The sequence below is a fragment of the Rhodamnia argentea genome, chromosome 7 (assembly GCF_020921035.1).
Source record: "Rhodamnia argentea isolate NSW1041297 chromosome 7, ASM2092103v1, whole genome shotgun sequence".
NCBI classification, from domain to species: Eukaryota; Viridiplantae; Streptophyta; class Magnoliopsida; order Myrtales; family Myrtaceae; genus Rhodamnia; species Rhodamnia argentea.
In genome coordinates, this window is record NC_063156.1 from 2,576,939 (window position 1) to 2,603,983 (window position 27,045).

The window sequence follows — 27,045 nt, forward strand, 5'->3', positions numbered from 1 at the left end:
CGGCGGACGTGTGGTTTGCGGATCCAACTCCAAGTACTCCAAGGGCAATAAGTACTGGTCGGCAATAAAATATTAGGGTAATTTTGCATGATTCTGTGCACACTTTCACTCGCTACTTTCTCTTGAAAACTTGAAAATGAAAGGAACATCTACTGTCCAAGGAACTCATGACAAATATACATGATAGTGTATCTATAGGAGGAAGAAAATTACTCATAAAAAAATGGATGGTTTATCATTTAGGGGAAAGGAAGCTTATTATTCCACTTGTGATATCCTTTTGCACAAGATTCAACTTATGCAAAGTAGCTAGCTATTTACTCTGTTTCCCGTGAGTTTTGTTTTGCATACTCTGTTCCTTCAATTCCTTTTCACACCATTCATTCCTTCCACAGGTACCCTCGATTATATTGCAATTTGGACTGCTGCAGATTTTATAGTACTATTAGGTAAGCCGCAATGATTCGCTTTTACGATGATTATAAAGACATGTTCTAACCTATCGAAATTTTCTCTAGTGCTTTTTTGTGCAGCGAAATTCATAATCGGGACACCATTTGGCGCCTGAGTTGTTCTACTTGCTGCTCATGTATTGTTGTCGACTTGATTGATATTTGTTTTATCGATTGATGCGGGGTTTTTAATAGACGGCTCCAAGTCTTCGTATTCAAAATCCATCTCTTTCGCTACCATTACACACGCATCCCATCCTTTCCTTGTTGATCCTCCACCACATATCAAGCCCCATATTTCAATTGCTCACGGGCTGCGAGGGACATGATTTTTCCTCTCAATTACACACCAATGTACCTTGATTCTCTGGTCTTTCTTGGTGTGCTACTAGGGTCACGTACATGCAACACCCGGAATGAACCGTTGTGTCCTCGGGATCCCACGTGTTACGATAATGGGATCAACTTGATGATCATGCTATCGGGGAGCTGAATGTACTTGACGGTACTAAACCTAGATTAGAGATTACTTAAATCTCGTCTAATTGGCAGTCACAACGGTGCCTCTACCAACTAAATGGTCTAGCGTGTGGTTTTACCACTATAGATTGTAATGTCACTACATATTGTGGTAGTGTCAAGTGTTTTTCAATTTTGGGTATTTGTCCATGCACATTGCCAGTTATCAACTCAAAGGACATCTTCATCGTCACCAAAACCGAGGATCACTTATGCTCAAGAGATCTACAAAGGCGTGGATACTATAGATGAGGTAGCCATACTGCTTTGATGGCTGAATACTATATAACCAGGATATCTGCAAGATTGCAACGATCACTGAGATCATGCAAACTTGTCATACTCAGTTCTGAACATGATATTCTTAGTGTATAGCCTCATTCTACAGCGTCTCTTAAGTATTTAAGATATTAGCAAAAGATCATGCCCTGCTCATGTGTAAAAGTGCCAAATTAACCGGACAACTTTCTTGATATTTCCAGATTGGTGGGGGTGTGAATCCTTTTTTGCCCATTTAGTGTGTCCTTGTTCCTAGTCCTGACCGTATTAATTGTATTTCACCCTGGGATAGTTATATTTTTGCAGATTATTGTACTGGGAGTGTCCAAAAAAATATAAGAAAATCATTGCAGACTAGAACAAATCGTTGGACTTATCTAACATGCAACGGATTTATTGTTCCATTCGAAAGAACAGTGTAGTGGACTTATATAAAATGGATTCATGGTACTGCGTTCAAATTGATGTACTATGTTGCGACATGGAGAAGAAGAAGTTTCGAGGCAAGCCGGTTTTTTTTTTCTGCTCCTTGTTGAAGTTGTTGTGTCCCACATAGCCTAACAACGAGTCTTATATGCTCTTCATATTCATATGATCTCCTTCCACCTAATAGCTTAAGCTTATGGATTGGACTTTTTAATGTGGTATCAGAGTTAGTGTTTTCCGTGTAGGTGGACCCACCTCCCATTGGTAAAATTCCACGCGTCAGGTGAGTCTTATTTGCTCTTTATATTCGTGTGGTTTCCCTATACCTAATAGTTTAAGTTTTTGGGTTGGACTTTCTAATACTCCTCGCTTTTCAATAGATGACCCCAAGTCTTCGCATTCAAAATCTATCTCTTTCGCCACTCCAAGTCTTCGCATTCAAAATTTGGACTTTCTAACACTTCTCGCTTTTCAATAGATGACCGCAAGTCTTTGAATTCAAAATCTATCTCTTTTGCCACCATTACATACGCATCCCATCCTTGTTGATCCTCCACCACATGTCAAGTCCCATATTTCAATTGCTCCCGGGCTGATAGGGACATGATTTTTCCTCTTAATTACACACAAATGTACCTTGTTATCTTTGGTCTTTCTTGGTGTGCTATTAGGGTCATGTACTTGTGATGCCTAGAATGAACGGCCGTGTCCTCAGGATCCCACGTGTTAAAGCAACGTGACCAACTTGATGATCAAGCCGTGCATTAAAGCAAGGGGAGAGTCTGGAAGGAACTTTTGAATTTTTAATGGAGCGATGTTGTACGGCTAATATGGGTGGTCAATTGTGATGTTCTCTTTCCCGGAAGGAGATGGTGATGATGTTGGGTCCTCCTCGCTACAGATGTAACAGTCTCGACTTGATTGATTTATGTTTTATCGATTGACACATGCTTTTAATAGACGACCCCAAGTCTTCGCATTCAAAATCTCTCCCTTTTGCCACCATTACATACATATCCTAACCTTGTTGATCCTCCACCACATGTTAGGCCCCATATTTCATTTGCTCCTAGGCTGAGAAGTACATGATTTTTCCTCTCAAATTTATGCAATCCTTAACTATCAGAGTCCACCAAATTTCAATTTTTATGGATTCAATTCGCTTCAAAGTTTGTATCGATCCTTAAAACAGCTTTCATGTTATCTTGAAAAGAAGAAATAACACCGTAAGTATCTCTGAAAAATGTGACATAACTCACCTATCTAAAAATAATTCTCCAAAAATTTGGAGCGAAGTCACATGGCTAAATAAATGGGTAGTCAATTGTGATGTCTTCTTGCCAGAAAGAGATGGCGATGATGTTGGGTCCTACTTGCTATTCTTGTAACATTCTCGACTTGATTGATTTTTGCTTTATTGGTTCACACAGGTTTTTCAATAGACGATCCCAAGTCTTCGTATTCAAAATGTTTCTCTTTTGCCACCATTACATACACGTCCCATCCTTGTTGATCCTCCACCACATATCATGCCCCAAATTTCAATTGCTCCCAGGCTGAGAGGGACATGATTTTTCCTCTCAATTACACACCAATGTACCTTGTTATCTCTAGTCTTTCTTGGTATGCTGTTAGGATCATGTCCTTGTAATGCTTAGAATGAACGGTCGTGTCCTTAGAATCCCACGTGTTAAAGCAACAGGACCAACTTGATGATCAAGCCATCGGGAAGTTGAACGTACTTGATGGTACTAAACCTACATTAGACATCACTTAAATCTCATCTAATTGGCTACCACAATGGTGCCTCCACTAACTAAATGATCCGACATGCATTGATCCTTGGATTAATTTTATTACTAGAGATTGTAAGATCACTGGAGATCACTACACATTGTTGGAGTGTCAAGTGCTTTCAGTTTTGGACATTTGTCCATGCACAATGTCAGTTATCACCTGAAAGGACATATTCATCGTCAACAAGACTGAGGATCAATTATTCTCAAAGACATCTGCAAGGGCACGGCATCTGCTCATAATATTAATAGATGCCATCGGCGACTTCATTCTTTCTCCTACGTGACTTGATGCAGGTTAGGGTTTGAAATGACGAATTGCAAGACAGCTTAAAATGAGGTAGCCATACTGCTTTGCTGGCGGATCCATGGCAAGGTAAGAAATCATACATCTGCAAGATTGCAGCGATCATGAAATGGATTCATGGTACTACGTCAAAACTGAAGTACTGTGTCGTGACATGGACATGCAGAAGAAGTTTCAAGGCAAGCTAGTTTTTATTTTTGTATTGTTCCTCAAAACCAGACACCGATTCATGGCCGTGACTCGTGGGGCGAAGAAAGAAGAAGAAGAAGAAGAAGAAGAAGAAAGAGTGCGTATCAGAAGGAAGTGATGGGGAGAGAGGGAGAGGGATGGGTTTGTTTGTTGACTTTGATGGGATGTGGAACTAACCATCACGGCACGGCAAGAGATTGGAAGAAACTTTTGAATTTTCAATGGGTGTAAACTTCCAAGATGGGCGCGCTGTACATGGAGGTCATTAGAGATTGGAAGAAACTTTTGAATTTTCAATGGGTGTAAACTTCCAAGATGGCCGCGCTGTACATGGAGGTCATTAAACGGGGGGGACTAATATTTGACTCCAAAGTCTAGGGACAATGTTAGAAAGTTTCTGGGAATTGTTAATTATCGTGCGAGAATGAGAGAGGCAAAATCTCGTTTGATTAAGTTACAACAAGTATTGAGTACGTAAATTATAGTCGCTATTGTCAACATTCTTAATGAGTGTTGAGTCTCGTGGAGGACGCACTAATTATAATTGTATCAATTTTACATCTTTGTCTTAGCTCAAAAGCAAGGGCTACCTAAGACACGACAAAATGTCTTGTAACTAATTAAATCTAAAAGCGAGAAAGCATCCTTACCAAAAAAAAAAAAAAAAAAAGCGAGAAAGCATGATTCTCGTGAGCTTCCAAAAATCAAATCCACCCATTCTTCCTGTTTTCTTACTTTGAAACTCTTTGTTTTGCCTAATTTTCAATAAAATAAAGTGATCACGCGACAACCAATCTCCTTAATTTAGGCTGCGTTTATTGGAGGAAAACTTTATGTTAAAGAAAAATACTTTTTGAAAAATAATTTCTTAGTAAACAGATTAATTTCCTTTTGTTTGGTAATATATGATCGGAAATATTTTTCTGGTGTTTGGATCTCATTTGAAAAATAATTTCAATCTCATCAGTTTGTCTCACACAAATAAAAAAGGAATTCAATTTCTTAGATATTTTTTATTACTTTATTTATTTATTTTCTTTCTTTTTCCTTCTTCCTATGTAGTGACCGGCTGTCGGTGGCCACTGGCGAGCCTCGAGCTCGTTGGCTCATATCTGCGTCCAATCATTGGCCACTGCTGAGGTCTAATGACTGGTGGAGGGAGAAGGAAAAAAGAAAAGAAAGAAAATAAAAAAATAAAAAGATACAATAAAATATATAATGTCAAAATTAAAAAAATTCAAGAGAAACAATTTCAAAAGGTGTTTTCACCTCTTTAAATTTAAGAATGCTTTTCTAATTTTATACATGAATCTTCCGTTGACTGGAAAGCTTTTTCCATTGACTAAGCTTTTTTCGGCAACAGATAAAAGTTAGGAGAACTAATTCCCGAAAAATACTTTCACTCAAACAAACGTAGCTTTGGTAACTTGATCAACCTCACACCGCTAATCAATTTCCACTCATAAAAAAACCATGGGAAAACATTTTCACTCATCATTTTTCTCCCACTCCTTCATATTCGTTTTCATTTTTATCTATTTTTAGAAAAAAAAATCCTATTTTTAATTTTTTAATTTTAATATTTACTATTTTATTTATTTATTTATTTCTTCTTCTTCTCTTGGCGGACCGGCCGTAGGCGAGGGACGAGCCTTGCCAGCCTCAAGGCCATATTTTGCTAGTTCGAGCCTTGTTAGATCCACGCCACGGGTGAGGCTCAAGTCTCGCCAAGTCCGACGAGGTCGGGCTTGAGCCTCGCCGGCGTCTTGCCTATGGCTGGTGACCGGTGCCGACTGTGCCGCGTGGGACAGCCGAGTCTAGATCAATAATTTTTGAACAAATTACGACCCAGGAAATCAAAATGAATCTTTCATACCAAATGGCGAAATTTTTTTTCTAGCTCATTTTTCAGGTTTCAGCCGAACACTAAAAAATATTTGTCATTTTCTTGGAAACGACTTCCTGAAAAGTATTTTTTGAAAATGTCATATTTTTCGAGAAATAAATGGAGCCTAAGAAGAAAGATGGAGTGATGGGAAAGAGAGAGAGATGGATTTGTTAGTTGATTGGATGTGCACCCAACAATTATGTGGAGAAAGATTAAATTACAAAACGATGTTCTCGGGCGTTCTCAATCAGGGTTGGCCGCCGGGCCGTGCACGGGACTCCCACTAGTGGTGGAACATTCAGCCTAGGTCCAGCTCTTTAATTTCTCGACTTTGAGTGCATTTGCCGTGTTGACTGACTTTGTCTTTATAGGACTGGGCAATTCCAAGTCTCCAATCAAACAAAGGTTCTTCCAACCTCTTTTCAATCTTTTCATACGTTGCCTTCTCCACGCACAGCAAGCAATTCTTTACCAGTTCCCCTTTGCCCAAAGACAAACAGAGACATGATTATTGCTCTCACCTCCACGGATATCTATCAAGTGTTGCTGCTGCTTCTTCTTCTATTGCAAGCGATGACTAGCAATGCCATTCCAAGTAATCCGCGGTGCGTCGCTTCATCCTGTGGTGACGTTCGCAATATAAGTCGCCCGTTTCGACTGAAGAGTGACCCGAAGGGATGCGGTGACCGAAAGTTTGAGATGGTTTGTGAAGACAATCGCACTGTTCTGTACATCTTTGATGGCCGTTTCTATGTGCAGTCCATCGATTATTCCACCTACCGAATCAGATTGGCCGATGATGGGCTGCAAAAAGATAATTGCTATTCTCTCCCCCGTCATTCATGGGCGCTCTATAATATCATGAATGAGGTGGATATACAAGACTTCCCATACATCACCAATGGCAGTGGTCTGTTATTGGTTATTGTAAACTGCTCAAAACCAGTTAGTTCTCCACTCTACATTTCTACGGGTCCATGCATTGAGGGGTCGTACTCTTCCAACACACCATCGAACTGGAACTTGTATGCTTTGGTCCAGCCAAAAGTATCAGATGTCAGGGATTTTTGCACCATAAGCGGGTGGACGCTGGTATCGGACGATATTGGGCTTTCTAAGCCGATTAATATTAGCTCCTACAACTACAAGCTAATCCATAAAATCATGGCCGACGGATTTTCTCTCACCATTGCTCGATTTACACCGAAGAAAATTTTCTTTTGCTATTTTGATTTCTATGGCTACTTTCATTTCCGCAAATACTTTTTTTCCTATAGATTTTACATCTACAGCATCTTCGGACGTCAGGTTTGCGGATCCCAGTACTACTACGGTGGTAAGCATTGGTTGGCTTTGAAATTTCACCGTACTTTTGCATGATTCTCTGCACGCTTTCAGTTGCTACTTTCTCTTCAAAACTGGAAAATAAACGGAAAAAAAAAATCACAAAGTGACAATAGAAGGCACCTCCAAACAGACCTACATCAGCTGCACATATACACGTGCCTAGATTATAATTCCTTTCCACGACGAGTAGCTTGCCATTTACTTTGTTTCCTCGTGACTTTTGTATTCCACACTTCTTTTCCTTCAATTCCTTTTCACACCATTCATTCCTTCCACACAGGTGTCCACGACGATATCGCAACTTGGACTACTGTAGATTTTATAGCACTACTAGGTAAGCCGCAATGCTTTGTCCTTGCAATACTGACATAAGAAACTTATGCTAACCTATCAAGAATTTCTCCAGTGCTTTTCTGTGCAGTGAAGTTTGTAATCGGGATGCCAGTTGTCGCGATATTTCTAATCTACAAGTACAGAAGAAGGCACTTAGCAATGGACAAGAACATCGAAGAATTTTTGCAAGCTCATAACAACTTTTTGCCCATAAGGTACTCTTACTCGAATATTAAGAAGATCACCAGAAATTTTAAGCACAAACTAGGTGAAGGGGGATATGGCTCTGTATACAAAGGAAAGCTCAGAAGTGGCAACGAAGTGGCCATCAAGATTTTGAAGCAATCCAAGGCCCATGGCCAAGATTTTATCAGTGAAGTGGCTACTATTGGAAGAATTCACCATGTTAATGTCGTGCAACTCATCGGATTTTGCTTTGAAGGATCGAAACAAGCTCTCGTGTATGATTTCATGTCAAATGGATCTTTGGATAAGCACATTTTTGCTGAGGAAGGTGATCTTCATTGCATGAAACTATATGAGATCGCTCTTGGGGTGGCTAGGGGGATTGAATACTTACATCGGGGTTGTGACATGCAAATACTACACTTTGATATCAAGCCTCACAACATTCTTTTAGACAAGAATTTCACTCCGAAAGTTTCTGACTTTGGACTTGCGAAACTTTATCCCATTGATCATAGTATAGTCTCATTGACTGCCGCAAGAGGGACGTTGGGATATATGGCCCCCGAGTTGTTCTATAAGAACATCGGTGGTGTATCTTACAAAGCAGACGTTTACAGCTTCGGGATGTTGCTCATGGAAATGGCAGGGAGAAGGAAGAATATAAATGCAAATGCGGAACACTCCAGCCAAATTTATTTTCCATTGTGGGTGTACGACCAAGTCGGTGAAGTAAAAAGTGTTGAAATGGAAGGAGTTGTAGAGGAGGAGAGGAAGGTGATAAAAAAGATGATAATAGTTGCACTTTGGTGTATACAATTGAACCCTGACCATCGGCCTCCAATGAACAAAGTTCTGGAAATGCTTGAAGGAGATATTGGTAAACTTCAAATGCCTCCAAAGCCTCTTTTTTACCCGCCGGATGTGCCGGATAACAGTGACAAAGTCGAGATGGAACTAGAGACATTCTCAGCTTCATCAAGCGTTCCAACAATTTCCTCTAGTTTTCCTTTTGTTGATACCGCCGATGTTTAGAAAGCCATGTCCAATTTGATTGGAAAAGCTTGGTGTATTTTTTATATGTCCGCACAATCTAGTATTATTTTGGGAGGGACTTGAGCTAGTTTAGCTCTATTGTGACTACTTTCCAGATTGTGTTCTTCCAGCTCTTAGGTTACTGTAATTTTACTGTATCTCAGAGAGTTTTACTCTCTTGCATCCTCCTCCGAAAGAATCAACAAATTGGTAAGAAAGCAACGACTAAAATGGTGGGGGAAGGTGATGGCATCGAGAAATTTTCCTCCTTCGTTATGTGATTTAAGGTAAAATCAGCTAAAAAGGTAATAATAATCTGCGATATGGCTACTTAACGTGCTACTATCCACGTATGATTTCTGGATATCAAGAATTGCTTGATTTCGGCTTGTGAATTAATTTCCATAGAAAATATACGTACATACATTTTTCACAATAGACATTGTCTGTTTATGCGAGAAATAACTTTTATCAGAGTGGACAAGAAGAAGGTCTTAGACGAAGTAACTCAATGAAGTTTATATTTGAAAGAATACAAACTCCGTAATATGAAATTTTTGACAAGTAATAGATCGAAAAATTAAAATTTGCTCTTAATAATTATCGAACGACTGTAGTGATTTTAATTGACAGGTTTGTAGAAGTTTGGAGCACTTTAATGAGACCTTATAGACCTAGCTTATAGAACCGACATCAGCCACTGAGGGAAGGGGGAGGAAGCAAAACAAAAAGTAACAAATCTTGATTGCATGGAATTTAATCTCATCTTGAATTTCATGCTCAAACTTCTCTTTTCAGACAAAAAGAAAAATATTCTATTTTGATCCATGTCAGTTTGCTTAAGGTAAATTGCAAGACGTTGTATTCAAAGGGAAACATGTAAATTGCAAAGATGAAAACTGATGACATTATTTTATCTAACCTTATATGTGTTGACAATTCTATTGTATTATCTATCACTTTCTTAATATTGTTTTTCATCTAAGAAACCTTGACTTTTCATTAACACTCTATCTTTCCATTTATAAAAAGAATTAGATACGGATGAACCACCCTCAATTAATTGAATAATTTAGTGGAAAATTTCTAGCCAAAAAAATGAATTTTGAAATTCTACATAAGTAGAGGAAATTGCCCAAAAATACCTTAACCTATTGCACTTTTATCAATTCGGTTATGATCCTTTTAATTTTGCTAATTGAGTCCTGAACCTCTCTACCAATTGCCAATTGAGTCTATCCTGCCAATTTTAGCTGAAAGTCGCTAACATGGACACCAGCTATTCTACGTGGCACATCGACGCCGACATTGACAACTTTAGTAATGTTTTAACATTTTTTTGATTTTTTTTCTTTTCTTTCTGTTTTCTTTTCCTTTTTAGTTCAAAGGGTCGCGGGGTTGCCGACCACTTGCTGAGGGTTGACGACCCTCACCGGAGGCGACCTCCACCGACCCTTTGGTGAGGGCCACCATGCCCTTGCCTCTCCAACCTCAGTGAGGGGCCATAGTGAGGCGGCAGCGGCCCCGCTAGCCCTTTGAATAGAAAAAGAAAAAGAAAAAGATGGAGAAAGAAAGGAAAAAACAAAGAAAAAAATAGTTAAAGTAAATAAAATATTCAAAAAAAATATTGAAATACTATTGAAAATTGTCCAGATCAGCATCTTCCGTGCCATATTGTACTGTTGGCATCTACGTTAGCGATTTCCATCCAAAATTTGCTCGAATGGACTCAATTAGAAAAATGTAAAAAGATTAAGGATTCGACAGGCAAAATTTAAAAGTTTATGACTCAATTAACAAAAGTGCAATGGTCGGACTTTTTGGACAATTTTCCCTACATAAGTATAACGAAGATTTATCAAGAAAAAACGTATTATGTTATCCCCATACCTAGGTTCCTATAAAGAATCAAGGACAAAGTCTACAATTTTTCGAATTGAACTTGTATGTCCTTAAACTTATTAGCAACCAATGTACACTTCATATTGTGTAACTCTACTCGAAATTCTCGTGTAATTTTTTTTTACTCCGCATTCCATCAAACGTTTCGCTCCCCGTCAACCTACATCTTGGCTCTATCGCTGCTTACGTCAATATTATGCCAAACTTTTGAACGCGCTATAAGATTCTTCCCAAAGATATTGAGAGAACTATAAAGTTCACATATTTTCCATACTTCTTTCAATTTTCTTAACACTTCTTTTTTTCCTTCCAATCAAATCTATAAAATCCTTATTGATAAGAGTCCATTGATTCTTAATTTACATGGATTCAACTCGCTTCAGGATTTGCATCAATTCTTAAGAAGGCTTTCATATCACCTGGAAAAAAAAATCCATAATATTAGGGAGCACGCAATAAAAATCCAATATCTTTCACATGAGGAAAGCACCAAGATAGAGCCCAAGTCCGAACTTGTTAACATATCCAGTTGAATCCACATTTACTAAAAACTTAAATCAATGAGTACGAGATTTTTTTAATTGCTCTATACCACACCAATTCTTAAGTACGAGATTTTTTTAACACAACTCCCACAAGTACCTTAACACATAATTATCTCTGAAAATATGAAGTGACTTACTTATCTACAAAAAGTCTCTCCAAAAATTTGAATGATGTTGTATGGTAAATACACGGGTATACGCAGGTAATCAATTGTGATGTTTTCTTGCCAGAAAGAGATGGCGATGATGTTGGGTCCTATTCGCTAGTCCTTAACATTCTCGACTTGTTGGATTTTTGTTTTGTCGGTTGACTTGGGCTTTTCAATAGATGACCCCAACTATTTGTATTCAAAATCTCTCTCTTTCACCACTATCACATATGAATGCCATCCTTGTTAATCCTCAACCACAGAATGAACGGCCGTGTCCTCAGGATCCCGCGTGTTAAAGCAACGGGACCAACTCAATGATCAAGCCATCGGGAAGCTAAACATGCTTGACAGTACTAAACCTAGATTAGACATCACTTAAACCTCGTGTAATTGACATCCTTAGAAAGAATGAGAAAATTGGTAAGAGAGCAAGGACTAAGATGGTGGGGGAAGGTGACGGTATTAAGAAATTTTTCCTCCCTCGTTACGTGATTTAGAGAAACAACTTTTATCAAAATGGACAAGTTCTTAAAATGAAGTATTCAATGAAGATTATATTTGAAAGAACACATATTCCGTTTTAAAATTAGTATGAAATTATTAACAAGTAATAGATCGATAAATTGAAATTTCCTCTTAATATTTATTTGTCGACTGTAGCGTTTTTTAATTGACGGGTTGTAGAATTTCGGACCACTTTAATAAAACTTCATTGTTGACAAGTCACAAATCTCCATTACATAGAATGTAATCCCATCTTGAATTTCTTGCTCAGACTTCCTTTTTTTTCAGAAAAAAATGTTTTATTATGATCCATGTCAGGTTGCTTAACGTAAATTGCATGACGTTGTATCAATGGGAAACATGTAAATTGCAAAGATGCGAACTGATGGCATAATCTTATCTTACCTTATACGGTGTTACTTTGTTCAAAATTCTCGAGTAGAAAATCTTTTTGGCTCCATATGTCATCACAAGTTTCACTCCCCTTCAACCTAAGGCGCTATAAGATTCTTCCCAAAGATAGTGAGATGACCATAGAGTTCACATATTTTACCCTGACGATTTCAGGAGAATTTCCTTTTGTAGATAATAGAATAGAGTTGATAATTCTTTAAATTTCCTAAACATTTCCCTTTCACTTCAAATCAACTTTAGGCAATCATTAACTGTAAGAGTCCATCAACTTTTAATTTACATGGATTCAATTCGACGCATTGACACCGTAAGTATCTCCAAAAAATGTGAAGTAACTTACTTATCTAAAAATAATTCTCCAAAAATTTGAAGCGATGTCGCATGGCTAAATAAATGGGTTGTCAATTGTGATGTTTTCTTGCCAGAAAGAGATGGCGATGATGGCGGGTCCTACTCACTACTTTTGTGACATTCTCGACTTGATTGATTTTTGCTTTATCGGTTGACACGGGCTTTCAATAGATAACTCCAAGTCTTCGTATTAAAGGTCTCTTGCTTTCGCCACTATTACTGTGACATCCTGAATTCTGACCCATTTTCGAAGCTTTGAATAAATAAAAGGTCTCATTGATGTATTTCAGTCGAATCTCACTCGGAATTGATCCCTCTCGAGCGGACTAACCAAATGGGAATGGCTAACTAGGAAAATCAAGTACGTGGACCTAAGAACTTGATCCTCGCTTGACTCTTTGGCCATGAAAATTGTCGAGGGAATATTCTAGACCAATATAGGCCGATCCTAGAATGATTAAGGAACGATTTGGATAATACCCTACGCTTGGATCACGGGTGATTCCGTTTGACCTCGTATGGGTTCCAAACGTCCCTAAATTATTTTCGAACGATCGCGACCATCGGGACTAATGATTGACCCTCATAATTGAATGACAACCAAGGTCGCCATGGCTCGAGTAATTCTTAAACGTGATTTTTAATCACGGGTCGATACGCGTAACTCCTAAAAGCCGCTCGTTAGTTTGAGATACGCTGAAAATTCTATCGATCGAGATTGATCGCGAATCGAGCTTCGTAATTTGACGTCAGACCTTCAGGGGTTTCAATAAATAAAAATTTTGGACGTTTCCTCATCCCGTGTGCAATTCCTTCGCGGTTTGCCCCAAAGAGGTTCGGGAAAAGTAGATTTGACCTGGATATGGGAAAGGACCCATTTGCCCTCGAAAAATACCCCATTTTTCACTTGGACCGAAGGGTATTTTGGTCATTTTTCCATTTGGCCGAGTTTGACTAGTCAATGTGGGGAGAAAATTATTTTTCCTTTTTGACTTTGTGGACATAATTAATTATTCTTAACTTATATTAATTATTATTTGGCCTTCTTCTTCATTTTTTTTTCAAGAACCCACTCCCTCTCTCTAGCTCACTTTCTCTCTCTTGCTCACTCCCTCTCTTGGCCGAACCACCATTGTTGTCTCTCTCTCTCTCTCACCGAAAATTTTTTCTAAGCTTCCGCCGGTGTCGCCTTGAACCGCCGGAGCTCTATTCTCTACCATGAACTGCCTAGAATCGCCGGAATAGCTTGAGCTTTGGCCGACCAAGAGGAGTCGCCGAAGCCGCCGGATTGGAATCAAATTTTTCTCGGTTTCTCGCCAAAAAACTTGCTAAAATAGTGGTAAGTTGGTCCCTAACCTTATATTAGGTATCTAGGATGCTAATGGACTTGAGATTTGGTAGATATGGGTGAAAAATTGGTTGTTTTTGGCCATTTTTATGCCTTGGCCGAGAATGAATATTTGGAGGAGAGAGAAAGCTTGTTCTTGCATGAATAGTAAAGTCAAGAAGATAATAGTGGTCAAAGTTTAACTATGGTTACTTTATGCCCTAACTAGAGTTACTTTATGCTATTGTTTAATCATGGTTAGGTTAGTATTTGACTCTAGTTAATTTTTTAACCATGGTTAGTTAATATATTAACTAGGGTTACTTTTATGTGACATAAAGTTGTTATGCCATGGTACTAAATAAATGTGGCATTAGTACTATAGTTTAGTACTATAGTAGAATTATTTTGCATGTTAGAAAATTATTATCGTTCGGCCGTGATGAATTTCCACGTTAGTATAATTTTAGTGGCGCGTGATTTATAAATTGCTACGTCAGCGTAATATGGTAGCATGACGTGGATTGGATACTATGGTATTGTTAATTGATCGGGTAGTATGAATTAATATTTGGTTTAGCGTGGATTAATCGGGTGATCCCGAATTATTAATTCTCTAACGTGAGTGAATCACGTGGTCCCGAACTATTCTAAGAAAATGATAAGGTCGTATTCAATCAAGTCGTCTGAGGCCAAAGTGAGCTGTATTCGTCTAATTGTCTGAGACCGAGGAAATGTGAAGGTCGTATTCAATCAAGTCGCCTGAGGCCAAAGTGAGCCGTATTCGTCCGATTGTCTGAAACCGAGAATGTAAGAAAGTCGTGTTCAATTAAGTCGTCCGAGACCAAAGTGAGTCGTGTTCGACTAATTGTCCGAGATTTGATCCGGTCGTGTTCCTATGTGTCCGAGACCGAGATCCGTGGGTCGTATTCCTATGTGTCTGAGACCCTGGTATATATATAGAGCCGTGTTCCATAAAGGTCCGAGGCTTAATGTTATGAACTTATTTGATGGTGGTGGAGTAACGTGGAATATTCTGGAGCAATGTGAAATACTTTCCGAGTAACGTGGAATATTTTCGGAGTGCCGTGGAATATTTTCGGGGTAACGTGGAAATTTTTGGAGTAAGGTGGACATTTATATTATGGCCTGGTGTGCTAAAAACGGGCCCCGGGAGCACGTAGAATATTTTATTGTTAGACTGAGGCGTGGAACGCCGAAACGGGAGTAACGTAGAATATTAGAGAAGGTGTGAGAATTTTCGGAGAAAGAATGGAATTTTCTGGAATTAAATTGTGGAATTTTTGGTAAGAAAGAAGAATTATTGGAAATTGTTCACTGAAAAATGTGTCTGGAGGCACTAGAGCCCTAATATAGGATTAGGGGCTAGCTTACTGAGATTTTATCTCACCCCGTCGTGGGTTCGTTGTTTTTCAGACCATCCACCTCAGCCATGAGTGTTCCGCCCGGGAGATTCGGTATTCCCCGATGTCATGGTACCGGGAGAAGATGGGGAGGTTGTAGAGCCATCGGATGCGGAACAGCAACCTGAGCTTGATGAGGATGAGCTGGAGGCGAGAGATGATATAGTACCGGATAACGAGAACGAGGCCTAGGGTAGTTGGCCTCTTGACTTTTGCTGGCTGTTTTATTTGGGATGTATAGTAGGCTTCGACCACGTAATCTTTTTGTTTTAGTGGTCATAGGCTTGTACAGTGGCCTCCGAAGCCGTAGATTTGGGAAAATTGTATAGAACGTGTGGATACGTATATAAGTTTGTTTTTACCGTCCCAAGTCATCGTGATGTTAATTGTTTCTGTACGGGGATTCGTTTTTTTTGCTTCCGCATGAATTTGTTGGCCTTTGGATCCTGGAGAACTATACATAAGTGTGGCCAAGTGGAATGTCGATGAGCTCGCAGGGTTCGGGTCGTGACAATTACATATGCATACCATCCTTGTTGATCCTTCACCACATATCGAGCCCCAAATTTCCATTGCTCCCAGCCCGAGAGGGACATGATTTTTCCTCTCAATTACACACCAATGTACCTTGTTATCTCTGGTCTTTCTTGGTGTGCTACTAGGATCATGTACTTAGAGCGCCTAAAATGAATGGCCGTGTCCTCAGGATTCCGAGTGTTAAAGCAACGTGATCAATTTGATGATCAAGCCATCGGGAAGCTGAACATACTTGACGGTGCTACACCTAGATTAGACATCACTTAAACCTCGTCTAATTGGCAGCCACAGCTATGCCTTCACTAATTAAATGGTCCGGCGTACATTGATCCTCAGATCGGTTTTACCACTGAAGAGTGTAAGATCACTGGAGATCACTGCAAATTGTTGAGTGTAGAGTGCTTTCAGTTTTGGACATTTGTCCATGCGCATTGCCGGTTGCCACCATCCGTCTAACAAAATCGAGGATCAATTATCCTCAAGAGATCCGCAAAAGGGTGCCATTTACTCATAATAGATGCCATTGGCAACTTCGTTCTCTCTCCTATGTGACTTGACACAGGTTAGGCTTTGGAATAGCGAATTGCAAGAGGCTGTAAGATTAAGTAGCCGTACTGCTGCTTTGATGGCGGAATATGACCATGCAAGGTAAGAAATCCTATATATGCAAGATTGCAGTGATCATTGAGTTAATGCAAACTCATCATACTCCAACAATCAAACTTGACCATCAGCCTCCAATGAGCAAAGTCCTGGAAATGCTTGAAGGAGATATTGGTAAACTTCTTATGCCTCCAAAGCTGCTTATTTATCCACCGAATGTGCCAGAGAATAGTGACAAAGCCGAGATGGAACTTGAGACATTCTTATCAACCGTTCCAATAAGTTCCACTAGTTTTCATTTTGGTGATCCCGGTGATGTTTAGAGAACCATGCATAGTTTGATTGAAAAAGCTTTGTGTCTTTGTTATATGTCCGCACAATCTAGTATTATCTTGGGAGGGATTTGAGCTAGTTTTGCTCGGTTGTGACTATTTTCGAAATTGTCCTCTTCTAACTCTTAGGTTGATGTTATGTTATTGTATTTCATATAGTTTCTGTCTTGCATCCTCCTTCCACAGAATGAACAAATTGGTAAGAAAGCAAGAACTAAAATGGTGGGGGAACGCGACGGCATTGACCAATTTTCCTCCGTCATTACTGATTTAGGTTAAAGTTGGTTAAAAACTTAATGATAACCCGCGATCTTGCTACTTAACATGCTACTATTAACGTAAGATTTCTCGATATCAAGAATTGCTGATTTCGGCTTGTGAACTGATTTTCATAGAAAGCCAATTAGGGGGGAGATAACCAAGTCTATGAGTTTTTGCGACCCAATCTGCACACCCATTACTTTCGCGCGGGGCATAAGTGACTGAGTCACCCTTCAAATGGGCCAACATCTCTTTGCAATCCCCCAAAAATTTTCGAATGGGCCACGGGCTTTGTTCCAAGTCCTTGAGGCCTTCCACAGTGGAGCTACAGTCAAAGGTAAGTACACAGGGTATTAGATCTTGCACAAGTACACTTTGACCAGACAACATCTCCTTCTCTTCCCTTTTTTCTCGATGTTTCCCATAGTCGTCTCACACCTTCGCGCACAGCTAGGGTTTCTGCCATGGTCGCTGAATCTGCTCGAATCAACATTCCCTCAACCCTTTGGGATTTGTTATGTAAGGACACGAATTGTGTTTATTTCGCTGGAACTTGAAAGTTAATGGAAGTACTTTCCTTTTGACGAAAAAGAAAAAACTGACTTTCATAGAAATTTGCATGTATACATTTTAAAAAGTAGACATCACCATCTGTCTATGGGAGAAACTAACTTCTATCAAAATGGACAAAAAGGTCTTAGACGAAATAATTCAATAAAGTTTATATTTGAAAGAACACATATTCCGTTTTTTAAATTAGTATGAAATTGTTGACAAGTAATAGACCGAAAAATTAGTATTCCCTCTTAATAATTACTGATCGACATTCGACAATAGTGATTTTAACTGACGGGTTTGTAAAATTTAAGAGCACTTTAATGAAACTTCATCAACCTAGCTTATATAACCAACATCAGCCACGGAGGAAATGATTTTTCCTTAGGATTCCAAGTGTTAAAGCAACGGGACCAACTTGATGATGAAGCCAAAGGGACTAACTTGACGGCACTAAATCTATATTAGACATCATTTAAACCTCGTTTAATTAGCAAATTCAGTGGTGCCTCCACTAACTAAATGATTTAGCGTGCATTGGTCTTAGATTGGTTGTGCCATTATAGATTGTGAGAACATTACATATTGTCGGAATGTCTAGTGTTTTCAATTTTTGACATCTGTCCATGCACATTGAAACGTGTCGTGACACTGGAAAATAATCTTGTCAATGTCCATGAGGCACCAAGACGGGGTTGTTTTTGTCTTGCGATTCAGGAGAGATTTTACTACTTGTTGAACAAGGATGGCTTGAATCAGTGAGTTTACATGATGGAAAGGCATCTAAGATCCGCAGTCATTTTCACCAATAGAAATAATTAATCAAAACCAGTTCTCTTGGTTTTGTTCTTTTAGGGTTGAGAAGCCATGCTGCTTTGATGGTGGGAATATAACCATGGCAAGGTCAGAATCCTGCATCCGCGACATTGCGGTGATGGTTGAGTTATGCACACTTTTCGTATTGGACATTGATATTCTTGGGACGAGGCCTCATTCTACTACATTTCTTTAGTACTACCCTATGTTTGGTGATCCTGCATTGCATTTCTATACTTTGTAAATAAATGTCAATCGAGAAGAAATAAGAAGAATTTTTTCCGATGCATGCTAGCATGCTTTCATGACACTGCGTCGAAATTGATGTACTATGTCGTGACATGGAGAAGAACTTTCAAGGCAAGCTAGTTTTTCTTTTTGATCCTTTTCCTCAATGCGTCAAATTTCCCGCAAGAGAGTGGAAGAAACTTCTACATTTTCCATGGGTGTAAATTTTCAAGATGCGCTTTACATGTAGCTCATTAAAAACGGATAACTTTACTGACTCCAAAGTCTCCAATATTTAGTATGTGGACAATAGTGTGGTGACATTCACAATATAAGCTATCCGTGTCAATTGAAGAGTAACCCAAAAGGATTGGGTGCCAGTATATTCGATCCGACTTATGAAGATAATCACACTATTAAATACATCTATAATGGCCAATACTATGTGCAATCTATCCACTATACCGCTAGCGAAATCATGTTGGTCAACGACGGGCTGCAAAAGGATAACTACATGTCTCTCTCCCGTAATTTAGGGTTGAGCTATATGTTCAATAGCACTATCTATAATGAAAGTGCATTGGTCATTATGAACCATTCAAACCCGGTTAGTTTTCCATTCTAAGTGGAGGCAATTGTGATCATTATCAAAAGAATGTTCAAGTCCTCCGAAACAAGAGTTGACAAGGCAAATATCATTACGCCACGACTCATGCCATAAGCCGAGAAAGCCATTCGCACTCCCTAACGATGCCAATGCATGTGTTTAAAAAGTAGTACAGATAACAGAATTCAGAAAGTTAAATATTGTGCACAAGCAGGTAATTTATTCATGATATCTTATACAGCAACCTCTCTTTTTAGTACTACTCTAGTGATTTGGAATTAATTCATTATCAGCGTCCACTTAAGAGCTATCATTCTAAAGCAATAGGACCATGAGATGCTAAACACAAGAAAAGTCCAGAGGCTACAAAACAATTTGTGCACAGGTGATGCTACCACTTCTCTGTAGTGTGGTCCTGTCAAAACAGAGGATGCCTGCCACTATTGGCTGCCATCCTCTGCTTTCACGGAATTGCACCTTCTTTGCGAGTTCTTGAAGGCGAAAAAGTAGAATGGAGCCATAGTTTCGTGGCTTGTTGAATAAATCCACCGAACCGCATTGGTTATGGAATGGCCGAGCTTCAGCGGAATGTCTGTCGTGTCCCGGGCACGATGCTCCTAGCGGTTAAGTTATAAACACCATAACTCATGATGAACTTCAGTAAATTAATATAAAGCCTAGTAAATTAATATAAAGCCTACAAGAAGAACACACTTACTACGTTCGAAACAGATTTACCACCTGGGCCGCCATGCCTCAGAGCATCGGGATGGTGCTCAAAGCTCAAAAGGGCCTCCAACTCAAAGGTATCTCTCGAATGTGTCGATTATGACTTATTAATTATCTTTCAAGAATGAGAATGAGAAAACAGCCTGTTTTATTAAGTGATTCAACCATCTGGAAATACGTCTAAAGTTTGCGACTTAATCTAACAAACATCGAATGCAAAAAAACGAAGAAGAAAATGAGAAGAAATACAGTGACCGGATGTGGATCCAACAATCACGTGGAAAAAGTGAAGGAGGAAAGGTCAAATTGGGATGGCACCGGCCGTGTTCCTCTAATAGTGGAACCTCCACGCGATTTGGGTCCACCTCTTTAATTTCTTTACTTTGCATCCATTTGTCCCAGTGACCGATTTTGGGTTTCTCTATACGACAAGGCGACTCCAAAGTCTCCAATCAAACGAGTATCGTCCCATCTTTGTTCCATCTTTTTAAACAGTGCCTCTTCTCCACACACACCAGCCAATTCTTTCCGAACTTCTCTTTGCCCAAAGACAAACAGAGACATGATCGATACTTCCAGCTCCATGAATATCTGCCAAGTGCTGCTGCTCACTCTTGTTCTATTTTTAGCTATGACTTGCGGTGTCGAGAGCAGACGGTGGTGCTTCCCTTCGTCCTGCGGTGACGTTTGCAATATAAGCTACCCGTTTCGAATGAAAAGTGACCCGCGGGGATGTGGTCACTCGGAGTATGAGCTGACTTGTGAAGATAATTAAACTGTTCTGCGCTTGGTTGATGGCCGGTACTATGTGCAGTCTATCGATTATCATGTTGGCAAAATCCGGTTGGTTGACGATGGATTGCAAAAGGATAACTGCTCGTCTCTCCCTCGTCGTTCATGGGAGCTGTACAACTTCAAGATTAGTAACTATGGAAGCAACCCATACTACAAGTGTGACATCCTGAATTCCGACCCACTTTAGAAGTTATGATGAATGAAATATCTCATTGATGTATTTCAGTCTAATCTCACTCGGAGTTGATCCCTCTCGAGCGGACTAACCAAATGGGAATGGCTAGCTAGGAAAATCAAGTACGTGGACCTAAGAACTTGATCATGGATTGACTCTTTGGCCATGAAAATTGTCAAGGGAATATTCTGGATCAATATAGGCCGATCCTAGAATGATTAAGGAATGATTTGGATAATACACTACGCTTGGATCACGGGTGATTCCATTTGACCTCGTATGGGTTCCGAACGTCCTAAATTATTTTCTAACGATCGTGTCCATCGGGACTAGTGATTGACCCTCACAATTGAATGACAACCAAAGTCACCATGGCTCGAGAAATTCTTAAACATGATATTAATCACAGGTAGATACACGTAACTCCTAAAAGCCGTCCGTTAGTTTGAGATACGCTGCAATTTCTATTGATCGTGATTGATCGCGAATCGAGCTTCGGAATTTGACGTCGGACCTTCAAGGGTTTCAATAATTAAATTTTGGACATTTCCTCATCCAGTGTACAATTCCTTCACGGTTTGCCCCAAAGAGGTTCGGGAAAAATAAATTTGGACTAGAAATGAGAAAAGACCCATTTGCCCTTGAAGAATACCCAAATTTTCACTTGGACCAAAGGGTATTTTGGTCATTTCTCCCCTTGGCCGAGATTGACTAGTCTTTGTGGGAAGGAAAATTATTTTTTGCCCTTCTTGACCTTGGAAACCCCAAAAATATCTAGCCCAATTATTATCCTAACCTTATACTAATAAATTTTGGCCTTTTTCTCCAAAAATTCAAGAAAACACTCTCTCTAGCTCACTCTCTCCCCTTGGGGCCGAGATTCCCTCTCTCTCTCACCTCCATTGCCGAAATTTTTCCAAGCCGCCGTCGGTGTCTCCTTGAACTGCCGGAGCTCAACCTTCCACCGTAAACCACCTTGGACCGCCGGATCTTGTGGGTTTTAGCCGATTGAGGGAGTCGCTGGATTGGGGTCAAGACTTCTCCCGTTTTCTCGCCGGAAAACTTGCTAAAATAGTGGTAAGTTGGTTCTTAACCTTATATTAGGTATCTAGGGTGCTAATAGACTTGAGATTGGGTAGATTTGGGTGAAAAATTGGTGGTTTTTGGCCATTTTCATGCCTTGGCCCATAATGAGAGGGAGAGGAGAGAGAAAGATTGTGTTCTTGCATGAATAGTGATTTTTCATGATTAATAATGGAGGGCTAGGATTTGATCTTGACTTTTATGCTTTAATCCGACGGCCCATATCGAATCTTGTTTAGGAAGATTAATCCGACGGCCGGGATTAATTCCTGCTATATTATTGATTAATTGGATGGTGGAGATTAAACGTACGTTAGTATAGTATAATTGTATCGTACGTATTAAATGCCACGTTAGTACAGTATAAATGTACGGTATGTATTAATTGCTACGTTGGTATTATTTCGATCGTGTGGTGTAGATTAATTTTTGTAGTGACAAAAATTAATTGTGTGGCCCGATTGGCATTGGTCTTGTGTGACCTAATCGGGTGATCCCGATTTATTAATTCTCTAACATGAGTGAATCAAGTGGTTCCGATCGAGTATCCGCCTAGTACAATTTAATCGAGTGGTCTTGATTGGGCAATTGAGGACAATTAGAAAGATCGTGTGGTCCCGATCTTTTGTTGAGGAGAAATTGAGAAGATCGTGTGGTTTCGATTTTTCGTCGGAGGAAATTTGGTGAGACCGGATAATCTCGATCTGCTAATCAGGAAATTTAGCAAGGTCACGTGGCGAAGATTGATCGATCGGAAGAAATTAAGAGATCGTGCGGTATCGGACGAGCGATCGAGGAATTGTTGTGGTATATGGTCTTTATGTGGATTAATTGAGAGGAAGTGTGGGATTTTACCCCGAGGCGTTATGACGCGGGGTTTGTATTTTATAAGACCATATTTTGCCCGAGGCGTTATGACGCGGGCTTTGTTATTATTATACCCCGAGACGTTAAACGCGGGGTTCGGTATATTATTTTATCATGAGGGGTTAAACACGGGATATTTAACCCGATGCGTTATTATGCAGGTTATAATGACACGATGCGTTATTATGTGGATCTGTCCGGTTATAATATAGCCCGATGCGTTAAACGCGGGCTCTGGACAAATGTGAAATTTTATATGATAGCCTGATGCGTTAAACGCGGGCTCTGTATCAACGTGGAATATTTATAATGGCCTGAGGTGTTATTACGCGGGTCTGTCCGGTTATAATATAGCCCGATACGTTAAACGCGGGCCCTAGACCAACGTGGACTTTTATACGATAGCCCGAGGCATGGAACGTGGGCTTTGGAGCAATGTGGAATATTTTTATTCCAGTCCGAGACGTGAAATATCGATATGGGGGTAACGTGGAATATTTGTGAAGGTGCGGCAATTTTTGGAGAAAGAATGGAATATTCGGGAATTTATTTGTGGAATTTTTGATTGTCGGATGATTTGTTGGAAATTGCTCGCCTAGGACGTGTCTGGAGGCACTAGAGCCCTAACCTAGGGTTAGGGGCTTTCTTACTGAGATTTTATCTCACCTCGTCGTGAGCTCTCATTTTTTAGACACTCCGCCTCAACAATGAATGATCCTCCCGGGAGATTCGGTATTCCCCGAGGTCATGGTACCAGGAGAAGATGGGGAGGTTGTAGAGCCATCGGACGCGGAACAGCCACCTGAGCTTGATGAGGATGAGTTGGAGGCGAGAGATGATATAGTACCGGATAGCGAGGACGAGGCCTAGGGTAGTTAGCCTCTTGAGCTTTTGTAGAGTATTTTCTTTTGAAAGCATAGCGGGCTTCGACCACGTAATCTTTTGTTATAGGTGGTCACAGGCTTGTACAGTGGCCTCCGAAGCCCTAGGTTTGAAGGTTGTAACAATTATGTATATATGTACATAAGTTTGTTTTATCGTCCCAAGTTATCGTGATGTTAATTGGTTTCTGTACGGGGAATTGTTTCTGCTTCCGCAAGTGTTGTATTTGTTGGCCTTTGGATCTTGGAGAACTATACACAGTTGTGGCTAGGTGGGATGTCGACGGCTCGCAGGGTTCGGGTCGTGACAACAAGAGTAGCAACCATATTTTGGTCATCGTGAACAGCTCAACGCCGGTTAATTCTCCATTCTACATCGCTGCCGGTTCATGCATTAAGTGGCTGTACTCTTCCAACATATTATCGAATTGGAACTTGTATGCTTTGGTCAATCCAAAAGCATCGTATATCAGGAATTTTTGCACCATTCACAGTTGGACGTGGGTATCATATGATTTTGGGGGTGAAGATTAGATAAATAGCAGCTCCTACAACTACACCCTAATCCACAACATCATGGCTGAGGGATTCGGTCTGCACTATTATGTAGATTCAGGGATCAAAGTTGTCTTGTGCGCCTTTGATTTCTTGAGGGGAAAAGTACACTAGAAATGCCATAACTTTTGTACGGCGTTCACTTGAGTGCCATAACTTTCAAAATGTTCACTTAAGTATCATAACTTTTAAAAATCGTTCACTTGAGTGCCACGTTGACGTGGCAGCCGGAAAAATTATTGTAGACGCCGGGAAAGTTACTGTAACATGCCGGAAAAGTTACTGTAGACGCCGGAAAGCTGACGTGGCATGCCGGAAAAGTTACTGTAGCACTCAAGTGAACGATTTTGCTCCGACGTAGCACTTAAGTGAACGATTTTTAAAAGTTATGGCACTTAAGTGAACGTTTTGAAAGTTATGGCACTCAAGTGAACACCGTACACAAGTTATGGCACTTCTAGTGTACTTTTCCCTTTCTTGAGCATCTACTATGGTGCCGCGGGTTGCAGAACCTTTCACACAGATGGTAAGCATTGGTTGGCGATGATATTTTACCGCAATTTTGCATGATTCCGTACTCTCTTTCTTGCTACCTTCTATTCAAAACTGGAAAATGAAAGAAATATTTAATATCCAAGAGAGTTATGACAAAACATAATGTTGATATATGTTAATATTTATTTGTTTCAAAGGTTCCGGATGCTTCGCGTTGCATATTAAAATCAAATTGTAGGACTTGCAAGATTACGGAAAAAAAAAAAAAAAAACAAACAGAAGTGACAGTGAAGCTCACCCTGGACATGTTCCTAGATTCTGTTTCCTTCCATATGAGGGCTAAACCTTCCTATGTAGTTTTATGTTGGCATAGAGTTTAGATGTTTCTTAATTAGTTCCCTACTTAGTGACTTAACAAATAATTCAAGACAGGCTTGTTTAACAAATTAGTTGTATTCATGTATTGATAGGAGGAACAATTAATTAAGAATGAAAATTATTATCTTGCGTTGACTGCTAACAAGCGAAAGGGGTTTCTTGTATTCTTTTGGACAAAATTCAACTGATACAAGTTAGCTTTAGTCTATTCCATTTGACATCATTCGTTCCTTCCACAGGTCTGGCTTTTGCAATTTGGACAACTTTCGAATCTACAGCATTACTAGGTAAGCCGCAATGATTCGTTCTTAAATTAATAAAAGGAACTAATGTAACCTATCAAAATTTTCCCCAGTATGTTTTTGTGCGGTGAAATTCGTAATTGGGGCGCCAATAGTCACAATGTTTCTAATCTACAAGTATAGAAGAAGGCACTTAGCAATGGACAAGAACGTCGAAGAATTTTTGCTAGCTCATAACAACTTTTTGCCCATAAGATATTCGTACTTGAATATCAAGAAGATCACTGGAAATTTTGAGCACAAGCTGGGTGAAGGGGGTTATGGTTCTGTATACAAAGGAATGCTTAGAAGCGGCAATGAAGTGGCCATCAAGGTTTTGAAGTAGTCCAAAGCCCAGGGCCAAGATTTTATCAATGAAGTGGCTACTATTGGAAGAATTCACCATGTTAATGTCGTGCAACTCATCGGATTTTGCTTTGAAGGCTCGAAACAAGCTCTCGTATATGATTTCATGTCAAATGGATCTTTGGATAAGCACATTTTCACTAAGGAAGGTGATAAGTTTCTTGATTGCAAGAAAATAAATGAGATCGCTCTTGGGGTGGCGAAGGGGATTGAATATTTACATCGGGGGTGTGACATGCAAATACTACACTTTGATATTAAACCTCACAACATTCTTTTAGACAAGAATTTCATCCTGAAAGTTTCTCATTTTGGACTCGCGAAACTTTATCCCGTTGATCACAACATAGTCTCAATGACTGCTGCAAGAGGAACCTTGGGATATATGGCGCCCGAGTTGTTCTACAAAAACATCGGTGGTGTATCTTATAAAGCGGATGTCTATAGCTTTGGGATGATGCTCATGGAAATGGCAGGCCAAAGGAAGAATATAAATGCAAATGCGGAACGCTCAAGCCAAATCTATTTTCCGTTATGGGTGTACGACCAAGTCAATGAAGGAGAAAGTGTTGACATGGAAGAAGTTGTTGAAGAGGAAAGGTAGGTGGTAAAAAAGATGATAATAGTTGCACTTTGGTGTATATAATTAATACCTGACCATCAGCCTCCAATGAACAAAGTGTTACGCCCCGATCTTCGGGCCCGTGGCATCCCTATCAAAAAGCCTTAGGTCATAAATGACGACGTCCCAAGCACATCATCGACCTATCCCTTTATTATTATTTTTTTTTGGTGCATGCAAAATGTGCAACTCCTAGATAACAATTCAATCAATGGGATATATAAGCAGGACATCACATCAATCAAATCACGACAGTTTAGCAAACACCACCTTGTATTTAATTATCTTTGTTAACCCCAAAGAAGTGAAATATCTACAAGCCCATTCTTCTGGCCACTTTCTACGACCTTCGGAGATACCAGGTCAAAATTAACACGACTCCCCAACTTCTACCACAAGGTCCACGTCCACTCCCAGTTCTCCACAGCTAAGGGCTTGAAAATGTTTAACAACGACGGGGTGAGATATAAAATTTCCGTGATTCAACGCCTAAGCTCGGCTAG

General features: G+C 39.8%; 1 protein-coding gene and 1 pseudogene across 1 annotated transcript; both read left to right on the forward strand.

Moving 5' to 3' along the window:
• The first annotated feature begins 374 nt into the window (after positions 1-374).
• On the forward strand, positions 375-8,772 carry LOC115754266 (rust resistance kinase Lr10-like). The gene is made up of 2 exons (XM_030693237.2): positions 375-449; positions 7,610-8,772. The coding sequence occupies exon 2, from the start codon at positions 7,642-7,644 to the stop codon at positions 8,755-8,757; it is 1,116 nt and encodes a 371-aa protein (XP_030549097.2). The 5' UTR covers positions 375-449; positions 7,610-7,641; the 3' UTR covers positions 8,758-8,772.
• LOC125315887 lies at positions 3,576-26,562 on the forward strand (annotated as a pseudogene).
• Positions 26,563-27,045: the final 483 nt, after the last annotated feature.

What these genes read in the sequence shown, in the direction of transcription:
- LOC115754266 (XM_030693237.2), top strand. Translation starts at nt 7,642, where the DNA reads ATGCCAGTTGTCGCGATATTTCTAATCTACAAGTACAGAAGAAGGCAC.